The 12,898-nt window shown below is 43.4% G+C and overlaps 1 protein-coding gene across 1 annotated transcript in view; it reads left to right on the plus strand.

Moving 5' to 3' along the window:
• Positions 1-12,898, plus strand: part of DNER (delta/notch like EGF repeat containing) — a 315,989-nt gene that overhangs the window by 218,276 nt on the left and 84,815 nt on the right. The window contains exon 7 of the mRNA XM_059167803.1: positions 10,125-10,238. Coding sequence (XP_059023786.1) covers positions 10,125-10,238 — 114 coding nt within the window. The remainder of the gene's footprint in view (positions 1-10,124; positions 10,239-12,898) is intronic.

The raw sequence follows: 12,898 nt of genomic DNA on the forward strand, positions 1-12,898 counted from the left end.
TTCTGACTCTCCTTTCCACTGTGCCTCTGGCCTATGTGCTTATTAGATGTGGTTACTTTCTCACCTTGAGATGAATTTTCTTAATTTTGCAGAATGTCCACATCCTTCCATGTTTTCCTATTGCACATTCCAATTTTAATTATATTTTATTGATTGCCTTTCACAGATGGGCCTCCTCTGTCTTCCTTTCTTTGCCTTTGGTTTTTAAATCATGTTTGCATTTGTTCGGGTGTGTTTGTTTTTCCCCTGCCAGCAGATCTTACTTTTTTCCTGTTAAATAATTCCTGCCTTCTGACTTTGAAATTGGATGCCTCCCAGATTGAATGTCTAGATGGCCCACAGATTCCTGCTATTTATTTCCTGCTTCAGTGTGCTAATATTAGGCACTCCCTCTCTGAGGCAGGGGCTGAAGTCCCAGCCCAGCTGCTCTGATCCCCCCAGGGCACGAGCTGAGGCTGGTGGGTTCTCGCTGGAGCATTAGGCTTTCAGTACAAATCTAACAGCTTTGCCTTGCTGCACAGCTGGGCTATTAAAAGACCAGGGATGATAAAAATAGTTCCCACCACCATTCCCACCTTGGAAGCTTTCAGGACAGCTCTCCAAAGAAACAATTAGATTCTATCTCAGGGAGTCAGAGCCACACAGAGGTATATTTTTATTTCAGCAGAGGAATCATGAAGTAAACATCATGTTCAAAAACAGTTGCAGGGGGAGGGAGGAGGTTTAGAAAAACACCTGATTGATTGCCTTACTTTTTAAATAGCCTGATTCATTTGGCCAACGATACTTCCTTGTAATCTATCAGTGAACTCTAGAAGGCTTTCCTTCATTTCAAGAGTACAGTCAGCATAGACTGTGATTTGGGGGTGCTGAGGGGTGCAGGGTTTGGGTTATGTTGCTGGCAATCAAAAGACACTGGCAGGATGTGGTTTTTTCCAAACCATCTGGATATTCACAGGAAAACTTAACCAATTTTTCTCTGTACGCCAATAAATTTTAAATTATATTTTCTACTTAAATACGAAATAGTATAAAATTAAATGCTCCAAGTGTACATTAGACCAAATGTGATCTGGGAATGCATCCACTGAATGGATTATCGGGTTCAATGTGTTTCCTTAAAGGTGCCTGGTCGTCTTTGCCATCTGCCAGCCTTCACTCGTACACGCAATTGATTTCACCCGACATCGTTTCTCACGGTTAGGTGCCTTAAAAGCACTAAGCTTCCATTTAGAGTTTAGAGCTTTGCCAATCGTCCCATATGTCCTTGAAAGGCATCCTTATTACATATCCCAAGGCATAACTTTCTTCTATCTTCTTTGTTGAAGTAGAATGTTCTCCAAAGAGATAGTAAAACTTCTGTGGTTCCCTAAAAGGAGAGATCAGTATTTCCGGTAATCGCCTGTTCATGAACCAATTATTTTATTTATTCATTGAATGTCACAATTATTCATTCCTCAGTAGTGAAGCTTTCAGACTGAAGTAGTTTATTTTAAAATGGTCTTGAACTCGTTAGAGGTTATAAATATTCCTAGCGATTCTGATTTTTTTTAAAGATTTTATTTATTTATTTGACAGACAGAAATCACAAGTAGGTAGAGAGGCAGGCAGAGAGAGAGGAAGGGAAGCAGTACCCACCCAGCAAAGAACCCGATGTGGGGCTCGATCCCAGGACTCTGGGATCATGACCCGAGCTGAAGGCAGAGGCTTTAATCCACTGAGCCACCCAGGCGCCCCATGATTCTGATTTTTTAAAAACGTGCTGAAGGTTCTGTTTCCCTGCTTTGAAAGGATTGGTTTCTGTTTAAGGGAAGATAAGAAGCGTTAGGATGAAAACAAGTGTTTTTGGTCTCAAAAGACCAAGGTCTCATTGACTTAAACTAGGGTTTCTTCCCCCTGGCAAGATGAATAATTAGGGCTGGATCATACTTTGTTGTAGGGGACTATCCCATGTGTTGGAGGATGTCAGTAGTTCCATAGATGTGACAGTGGACAATGTCTCCAGACATTACCAAATGTGATGGGAGACTCACCCTGGTGGAGAACCACTGATGTAGGGGATTAAATCCTGCCAGGGGCTGTGGCAGGGGCAGGAAACCTGTTTTAGGTCTATTGATTTGCCGTGTCACAGGCACCTGTTGAAGGCGCTGAACATTTCCTGGAGAAGCAAGACTGAAGTTCAGAAGAGGATTGCTGTAACTTTCCATCCATCCCAGTCTGGCCAACAGTGGGGCAAGGGGACAGGCACTTTAGCAGAGCCATTGTTCCATTGTGCTATCTCCCAAATCGGAAGTACTCATTGTAGAACGCAAGGTGATTTTATTTATTTATTTAAATTTTTAAAAATTTTTTATTATATTCCATTAGCCAACATATTGTACATCATTTGTTTTTGATGTAGTGTTCAACGATTCATTAGTTGCCTGTAACACCCAGTGCTAATCACAAGACGTACCATCCTTAGCACTTTTTCAAACTCAACACCCAAAAAACAAATAATCCAGTCCAGAAATGGGCAGAAGACATGAACTGACACCTCTCCAAAGAAGACATACAAATGGCCAACAGACATGTGAAACAATGTTCAATATCACTAGCCATCAGGGAAATACAGATCAAAACCACAACAAGATACCACCTCATACCAGTTAGAATGGCAAAAATTAACGAGACATCAAACAACAGAAGATGGCGAGGATGTGGAGAAAGGGGAACGCTCTTACTCTGTTGGTGGGAATGTAAGCTAGTGCAGCCACTCTGGAAAACAGCATGGGGGTTCTTCAAGAGGTTAAAAATAGAGCTACCCTACAAAGTGATTTTAGATAGCACATTTTTGTGAGAATACATGTTTATTTTAATAGCTATATATTTATTTCAATGTGCATTAGGGAAAAAAGTAACCAGCATGTTTTACCCAAGCTGTTCTGGTATTATTACACAAGAAAAGGCTAACATTAACTTGCAAGGTATAGGTGATTTGAGGTCAAAAGCTTTAAGCAAGTTGATTCTTTTGTGTTAGGAAATGTTTAAGTGTTGGGGATTCAGAGATTAATAGGACAAAGTCCCAATTCCTAGGGAATTTGTTCTCAAAGGGAAGCCAAGCAAGGAAAGCATTTCAGGTAATAACTATAATGTACGGGAGCCTGAGGGAACTCTGTGGGGGGACAAAGGAGACTCTAGGACAAAGTCCTGTTCCCATGGCTCACCTTCTAGTGGAGAGGTAACAAGTCTATGTCAAGCAGAGGTAAGCACTAGATGAAGAGGAAAGAAGGACTTGAGTTCTGAGGTCTGAGCAGGTGATTTCTGGGCAGAGACCCAACTGATGGGAGGGGTGGCCATGGAAGGGCATAGAGTCAGAGGGAACATACCATGCAAGGTGACGCTGGGACTCCCTGTTTGCTTGTTTGTTTTTTTAAAGATTTTATTATTTATTTGACAAGCAGAGATCACAAGTAGGCAGAAAGGCAGGCAAAGAGAGAGAAGGAAGCAGGCTCCTCGATGAGCAGGGAACCCGACGTGGGGCTCAATCCCAGGACCCTGGGATCATGACCTGAGCCGAAGGCAGAGGCTTTAACCCATTGAGCCACCCAGGACTCCCAGTTTTTGATGGTCTAGAGTGGCTTTCAGGCACAGGGAAGACTATCTGAAATTATCTTTTGTGTTTGTTCCCTTGCAAGAATTAAATAAACATAAATTATAGTGATTCTCAAGCTCCCTGAAACATCTCAACGTGTATTGATTGGCTTACCCTGATCTTTCAATTAAATTCACCCATCAAAAATCGGTTATTCAGTTATTCAGCTGAATGTTGTAATTGGAATCAGGAAGTCTGACAGCCTCTCTTACGCATCCCAGGGTCCTAGTCATGGCATGTTCTCTGCACACCCGTACACGCAGATTAGCCAAACCAAACACTGAGGGCTGACAACGGGGCTGGATCTCTGACATCGTCACCATCTGTGTGTGTGGCTCTACCTCTTTCTGGGCTACAAGACTCAGACCATGAAGGGTGGAGCTGCATGAGCCTCGGCTCATTGCAGTTCCTGACCCAGATGAATTAGAGCTTGCACTCAGGGGACCAAAGTTGTTTCTGGTAATGAGATTGTTGGCTGTCTCCCCACGCCTGGGCATCCAGGGCAAATCTCAGGTCGGTCAGGAACACTCTAGGGCCACCCTCCGCCTTTATTGCCTCCAGCGGCACTAAACGGCAGCCTATACTCTCCAAATGGGGTTGATTTCACAGAGCACGATCATCGGGTTTCAAGAGACAACATAGCCTGTTTTTATTTTTATTTATTTTTAAAAGATTTTATTTGTTTATTTGGAGGGACACAAGCAGGGCAGGGAGGGGCAGAGGGAGAGAAAAAAGCAAACTCCCCGCTGAGCAGGGAGTCTGATGCAGGGCTCGATCCCAGGACCCTGAGATCAGGACCTGAGCTGAAGGCGGGCGCTTACCTGGCTGAGCCACCTAGGCGCCCTGTTTTGATTTCATTTGTCATCCCCCTTGAGTTTGTAGCCGACTTCCCTCCCTGCGTAGCTGGAGTTCAGGTCTCCCTGCCGAGGGCAGGAGACTTGAGTGCATGGTCTGCTCCTTCCTGTAGGTCAGTTTTAACTCTCTCACCTTCACTTCCTGCTTTTGCTGATGAAAGCGCATGGCATCTCCTGTGGGCCCCCCTCTCCTCGCTCAATTTGTTGCTAATTTTCTTCCGGAGATTCTCATTACATGACAGTTTCAAGTTCGTGCCACGCTTTTCTTTCGAGGGCAGGACCACAACTGCTCTGGTGCACCGTCTCCCTCTCCCATCTTCGTGTGGTCCTGAGGCCACAGCATGAAGACTCCAGCTAAGACTGTGAGAAGGAGCTTGGTGATTGAGGTGCCGAAGGCCCCGCCCCGGGCGGCTTGCAGGGCAATGGTGGAAGCGAAGAGCAGGTGGGGCTGCAGGGGGCAGGGCCAGATCACGTGGTGCCATTAAGCCCTGGAATCAAGTTTTCCGGTTTTGGGCCACGCCCTTTATAAAGCCCGCGGGTCTTTAAGTACAAGAGCAATAGGATCTAAGTTACGGCTTGAAAAGCTCTCTCTGGCTGCTCCCTGGTGGATTGTGGGATGGGTTGGAGGGAAGCTGGAGTAGGGCTGAGGAGGCGGGCTCAGGGAAGCCTGGCTTAAGTCCTGATGAGGGGCAGCGATGCCGGGAACCAGACAAGGTGGAAGCCTCCCTCAGTTGTGACACTAATTTGGAAGGGGATCCGTGAATGCTTAGGATTTCGCTAAGAAGGAGCTGTGTCCCTAGTTCCCGGGAAAGAAATGAAGACAGTTGCTGATTCTTGCCTTGGTAGTTTAGTACAAACTTTTGTCTTTCAGGGACCTGAGGGGGTTTGTCTCTGTTGTGGACTTTTAGGAAAGTTTAACTGGCATTCATGCCTTTCCCGCATAGTTCTGGGCCTTTACATGGGTTTTTCTTCGTGCCTTGACAACATTTCCCCCCGGGAACTTAAAGCATCGATCTTTAAGCCCTGAAATATCCATTGTGTGTGTGTGTGTGTGTGTGTGTGTGTGTGTTAGAGCAAATTCTCCATAGAGAAGAGAGAACCCAGGCAAAACCTTAATGGTCTTATAAAATTTAAATTTCCTACCATTTACTCAGTTAGTTTTGACACCTCAGTTGTGGTATCAAAGAAAAACACAGACACAGGAAAAGTCATTTGTGTATGCCTTAGATACGCAGTTCAGAGTGTTATATAGAGATTAATATGAGGGATTTGTCTGACAACTGTAGGCAAATTTCTGCTCTCTGAGGGTCTAAGAAATGACTCAGTGGTGTTTAAGGTTCCCTTAAACCATTTATAGGACACTCATTGTTCCCTGTCCTCTGCCTGTCCTTTCCCAGCTCTGGCTTCAGTTGCCCTGTAGGATCAATGCAGTCAATCATGGTACCCTTGGACCTTCCAACTAGCACCAGCGTTGAGGCCACAGTAATACCTGGCCAGGTGTGGACAAGTGTGAGGTCCTGATTTACAGCCCAGCAGACCCATGGGCTGGTTATTGCCTATAGCCGGCCAACTGGTCACCTACCGCTAAGGATGCTTGTAATCCTGTAATCTCGGCCTTGCCTCCCTCTCCTGTTCCTGCCTCACTCCTTTGTTGCTTTTCATTTTCGTTTATACTGGACCCAGAGACATTAAAATACACATGTGTTAAAGGTCTAGTTAGTTACACACAGTCTTTTTCTTTGTATTTCCATGTTTTCCATATTTAAAAAAAATATTTAATAGAACGCTTAAAGCTCACGAACCAAAAGCAATGATATAGTGACTGGTCTCCGACCTGGGTTCCTTGTTGGAGCCCACTGCTGGCGTTTGACTAACAACTGTCTGGTACTGAATCATATCAGGCAGTGAAGACTTTAGACTCTTCACCACTAAGGACCAGTGGGACCCCCCAAACCATTTATAACAATCCCAAACACCCCACACACTATAAGTGTGGATTGGCTTCTGGGGTTGAAATTTTACTAAACTTGCATATGTAAATATTGGAGCACTTAACAGCACTTAAGGTTCACCTTGCTTATAGTTTTAATTTATTAGCTCTATTAGATAATAGTGAATTAAATGCATGGGAAGATTTTTGCGTTATTTGGCAACAGTGGCTCTTAAAAGGAAATTGTTGAAATTACTAAATATCATTTGAAGTGTTTAATTAAATTTATAAATTTATAAATTAAATTTATAAATGGGACCAAGCATTGTTAAAAGTGTTCTTTAACAAACAAAAAAAACCCCCCAAAATAAAAAACCAGCTCCGTGTTGATGGCTTGACAGGTAAAATGAAATTTGCTTGGAGATGCCCCAGCGGGGAAAGTATAAAAATATGAGGGAACTAGATGAAATTAAATGGACAGAATGTTAATAATTGTTGAAGTTAGGTGGTAGATAAGTGAGGGTTATATAGTAGTCTTTCTATGTTTAAGTATGTTTAAAATTCTTAAGTCAAAAGTTCAAAATACAGGGATTTGTTTGTATTTTCTCTCAAGAACTTGGGAGCTCACAGAATCCTGAATTCTGGTCATGTTCTTCTGTCTGGTAGAGACACATACACCCCTTACAGATGAAACCTAATTTGGCTTCTGGCTATTTTTCATGCTTTTGTGTGATTCTGTGGTCACAGTTTTAATTTTTTCCTGAGGGCAGGATTCATGACTCTGTGTCTTGTGGGCACACCTGCCTCTAGGAAGCCATCATTTGTAATTGTTCTCACACACACACACACACACACACACACACAATACATGGTAAACCCAAGAATAACCGTGGTGTTTACTTTACATTTGCCTCTGTGTCTGTCTATATCAACATTTTCTGTTATTTCCCCTTCATGTTAAACACATGTTTGTTGAGGACGTGATGCATGTTGCCTCAGGCATGATGATCCATTGACATGTTTGGGCTCAGGAGTTTGACTCCATGTGTGGCTTTGTGAAAATCAAGTTTCTAGTCCTCAGTTTCCTCATTTGTAAAATGGACGTGATTATGATACTAATTTCAGAGTTTGCAGTGAAGAGGGGTTAATGTATAGAAAAAGAAGGAAGTGTTCTACTAAAAACCAGCTACTATATTTAGTCAGAAAGTTATTTGTAACACTCTTTTCTTTAAAAGATTTTACTTATTTATTTGACAGAGAGAGATTGAGAGAACAAGTGGGAGGAGGGACAGTGGGAGAGGCAAGGCTCTCCACAGAGCAGGAAGCCTAGTGTGGACTTGATCTTAGGACCCTGGGATCATGACCTGAGCTGAAAAGGCAGATGCTTAATGGACTAAACCCAAGCACCCTGTAGCACTCTTAAAAAGAGTTTGCTCTCCCTCATTCTGAGTTTAGAGCTGCCATCTGAAGACATATTAACATAATATAATCCTATTAAGATATTCTGTCCTGCAATTAAAAAATAAAAATTTAAGTATTTATTTTAGAGAGCCAGATTGGGGGAGAGGCAGACAAAGAGGGAGAGACAATCTCGAGCAGACTCCCTGCAGGGCACGGAGCCTGATGTAGGGTTTGATCTCTGATATCATGACCTGAGCTGAAATCAAGTCAGATGGTCAACCGACTGAGCCACCCAGGTGCCCTTCTGTTCTGCAATTTTTAAAAAAGATTTTATTTATTTATTTGACAGGCAGAGATCACAAGTAGGCAGAGAGGCAGGCAGAGAGGAGGAAGCAGGCTCCCTACTGAGCAGAGAGCCCCATATGGGGCTTGATCCCAGGACCCTGGGATCATGACCTGAGCCAAAAGCGGAGGCTTTAATCCACTGAGCCACCCAGATGCCCCTGTTCTGCAATTTTGAAGTAGCATTTTATCTTGGTGTTTGGATTTTTAGTTTATACAAATATTTTACTCATCTTATCATACTCACTAATTAGCTAGAATTTCCTGGACTGTTTTAAAGCGTGGAAGGAAGAGTTGGGTTGCAAATAAATGCTTCCACATTGACAATCTGTAGTTCATTCTAGTTTGGCAGGTAATTGAAGCTCCAGCAAATCATCTCTCTTCTAATATCTTTGATTTATTTTAGCAAATCTCAGATTCAAGTGCTAATGACAGTTTTTGAAAACTAATAATTCAGAGAGATGAGTTTTTATGTACTTAATCTACATCCTAGGAAGGTATAAAATGTTACAGTATAATAATTGTGTAGAAAATACCTGTGCATAAAAATTTCTGGTAAGAGGGGTGCCTGGGTGGCTCAGTGGGTTAAGCCCTTGCCTTTGGCTCAGGTCATGATCCCAGGGTCCTGGGATCGAGTCCCACATCGGGCTCTCTGCTCAGCAGGGGACCTGTATCCCTCTCTCTCTGCCTCTCTGCCTACTTGTGATCTCTCTCTCTCTCTCTCTGTCAAATAAATAAATAAAATCTTTAAAAAAAATTTGTGGTAAGAATTATCTCCAAATTACTAAGAGTTCTGTCACTCAAATAGGAGAACTAAGGGCAACTCCTCTTTGCACTTCACATCTTATTTTTTCCAGGTTTTCCTGCATAACCGTTTTCCACTTTCAGAGAAACATGTTGGCATATTATTCTTTCAGACTTGCCTCTCTGGAGGGCTTTGTTTTCAAAGTTAATAAAGAATTCAGAATTTTTTAAAAAGCATTTTGATTGTGTTCTGATCAATGGAAGTCCTGATTTCCTCACCACACATGTGTGGTTATGTTACTATCCAATGAAATCACTACTGGAGTCTTGCTTCACAGAGAATTTAGTGAATTTGATGTGATTCAAATAAAATTAAGAATAATACATTAATGTGCTTAACGTTATAAGTGCCCCAATCTCTTTATCTTTATTATTTTATTTTATTTTTTTCAGTGATCCAAGATTCATTGTTTATGTGTCATACCCAGTGCTCCATGCAATGTGTGCCCTCCTTAATACCCACCGCCGGCCTCACCCAACCCTCCACTCCCCTCCCCTGCAAAACCCTCAGTTTGTTTCTCAGAGTCCACAGTCTCTCAGGATTTGTCTCCCTCTCTGATTTCCCCCATCTCACTTCTCCTCTTATTGATTTGTTCTATCACACCAACAATCTCTTTATCTTTAAAATGGGGGGATAGGGCATGACATTAACACAGAAGTGTTCTTCCAGCTGTAAAATGTACATTCACAACATTTTAACACCTACCATTTTTTCTAATGCTAGGAAAATATGCTAGGAAAAATACCCATTTTTTACCTAAAAGATAGGTATTGGGATGACCTAAGAAAGTGGCCTCCTTGGCTAGGCGCAGCAGAACATTGTAGATTGTGTTTTGCCCTGTGTCAGGAAGAACCTGGGATCCCTCCATTTCTGAAGCTTCTGACTAGTATTTCAAAATAAAATGCAGAGCTAATGCTGAAGAAAAGTCTTTGCAATAAAGACTTTTGTAAAAGAAATTATTTTTGAACTGCAATTCTAAACGGTGATGATCGTTTCTTGTTGCGAAACCAGAGTAGATCAAGGAGGGTCCAGGGGATTCTTCAGCTCAAAACTGTGCTTTTGGTGGGTGGTTACCAGTGGGCTCCATCAATTCCTGGGGCACTTCACTGTGGTCTTGAAATGACACATTTTATAAAATGTCTCTCTTATTTTACTCAGGTTATACTGGAGAGCTTTGCCAATCCAAGATTGATTATTGTATCCTAGACCCATGCAGAAATGGAGCGACGTGTGTTTCTAATCTCAGTGGATTCACCTGCCAGTGTCCAGAAGGTAAATATTATTGCCTAGGAGTCCCTTTTGTTTTCATTTTAAATCATAAACTACTTTGATCAGCTTTAAATTTCTGGAAAAATCCATACAAGAGTACTTCTTATTTTATTTACAAAATGTTTGAATAATAGACATGATCCAGGAATTTCTGTGATTTTTATTTATACATTGAAAAATAATAAATGCAATACAATGAATAAATATGTTTTTTCCTAAATTTCACATGTTAAAATTTTCAAAATTTTACTTATTTTTGATACCAGTTCACATAAAAATATTTCTTTTTTTTTTAACTTTTATTTATTTGTCAGAGAGAGAGAGAGCACGTGCGTGCATGCAGAAGCAAGGGGGAGCAAGCAGAGGGAGAGGGAGAAGTGGGCTCTCCACTGAGCAGGGAGCCCAATGAAGGACTCCATCCCAGGACACTGAGATCATGACCTGAGCCAAAGGCGGACGCTTAACCGACTGAGCCACCCAGGCGTCCCACATAAACAATATTTCAACATAAAGTTCACCTGCTTTTATTTGTGAATCAACTTCATACCATCTTAGAAACTTCAATTTAGCTGGAAAACCCCATCTTTTGAGCTACTTTTACTTTAACCAAGTTTTGCTTTGAGAGTGGTTTGATCAGAAGGAGCAGACAGATAATCATAGCTATCCAGTTGCAAGGAATGACTTTAGTCTTGGAGGAAGTTCTCATTTCTGTGTGGGGATGTTATGGAAATTATTACCTTAAACTTTAAGACTGTAAGAATAACCCACTATTAGAGAGTTTTTTCCCTTAAAACAGCATGTGAGCTCCTGAGCCACAGAAGGGGCATTGACAACTACATGAAGTACAAAGATTAAGTGCAGAGTCTGAGCATCAGGAAAATCTCTGTCGGCCACATTAGCCTTTCCTGCCCCTAGCTGAGAGGCTGCAGGGGGCCAGCGGGCTGTTGCTGAAAGGGACTGACCTCCCAGGTGACCTGAGGGCTCGGGGTGCCCAGGAGTAGCACCTGCGATCTGTAGCCCCTTCTACTCTTTAATGTTTTGAAGACACGAACTAAAGAAGTGAATCCTGTCCCCAGCTTCTGCTCACCTGCGCAGGGTTAGGAGCTGGAGGCTGTGGCCCACCTACGGTTACCATGACGATGGAGTTCAGTGTGTTTGATGAGCCTGGCCTTTGACCCTCCCCTTGAGTCTCTGAAGCAAATGGGAAAATTTGGAAAAGTTTGAAGTCTAGGGCTGAGCAAGCAGCACCATGTCACTTGCAGATAGAGGGCATTGCAGATGTTCCCAATGTCATCAAGCCCTGGGTTCATCAGTCGCTACCTAGGTGGTTGTGGGCTGTGCTTGTGGTCAAGGACGGGCTTCAGAGTCACGAGCTGATCTACCATGGCAAATCATTACCCCCCTCCCTGATCCTCCTAAACGTGGGCTATGGTGATCCTGCGGACTTCACAGGCCATGCTGCTACAAATAGGATTTTTAAAGAGTTTTGAAAACTCCAAATTGCTTATTTTTAATTGTTTTCATTGCCACCAGAAAGTTAAAATGAAGCTGCAGAGGCTCCTAAAGGTAATAACTTAGAAAAAACAGTGGGGTGCCTGGATGGCTCAATTAAGTGTCTGACTCTTTAATCCGGCTCAGGTCATGATCTCAGGGTTGTGAGATCGAGCCCTGTGTCGTGCTCCACGCTCAGCCCAGAGCATGCTTGAGATTCTCTCTCTCCCTCATCCTCTGTTTCTTTCTTCCTCTCTAAAACAAATAATTTTTTAAAAAAGTTTAAAAAATCCGAGTATTTAAAAAAATTACGTCTGTAATAAGGGATGGCCCTTGAAGTAGGACCCAGGAATTTTACTTTTTCTCCATTTTTCTAGTGGATAAAGGTGGCTGAACACTTCCTGTGCATCAGGCACCGTGCTGGGTGCTGGGACATCAGGGTTAGTAAAGTGGGGACGGCCCCTCCCGTGGCACATGCTGCGCAGATTAGTAGGTAATGACAGCAGGACTGGGGCCTTGAAGAGGTACAAATGGAAGCTGCTCAGCCTTGGGGAGCTGGGAGTGCTGCCTGCATGGGGAGAGACCCTGAGTGAGGACAGTGAGGAGGAGGGCGGAGTTGATGGCATCACTGATGAGGGAAGACAAAGAGGAAGAAAGTGGGGGAGGCTGGGGTGTGTAGGGCTTCAGGGGGCTCTGTGGGCCTGGGCGGAGCACTGCATTTTCATCCTGAGGGAGAGCCAGGGGCTGCGGTCTGGAGTCGGACTCAGCCACTTACTCACCAGCCCCCTCTTGTGGCTGACTGAGCTCATGCTCGTCGGTCTCAGTTTCCTGGTCTGTACATTGGGGATACTGCCCACTTAAGAGGGACAACGAGGATTAAGGAGATGAGGCAGGTAAGGGCCTTGGCACAGTGCCTGGCTATGGCTTACTCCACGTTAGCTGCTTCGTCGTGATCGTTTTCCTAGTAACGGTGACTGTTAAACCGTGGGTAGATGTAGATTGGAGAAGGACAAGAGTGGGAATAGGGAGAGAAGCTTGGGGGTTGTTGCAGAAGTCCAGGGAGTAGATGTGGACTGGTGGAAAGGGAAGGGTATAACATGAGAGGTCAAATGAGGGGCGCCCGAGTTGGGTGGGTTGGGGGGGGCAGGGGAGAAGAGGGCATGTTTGTGCCA

Source organism: Mustela lutreola, chromosome 3 (genome assembly GCF_030435805.1).
Source record: "Mustela lutreola isolate mMusLut2 chromosome 3, mMusLut2.pri, whole genome shotgun sequence".
NCBI lineage: Eukaryota > Metazoa > Chordata > Mammalia > Carnivora > Mustelidae > Mustela > Mustela lutreola.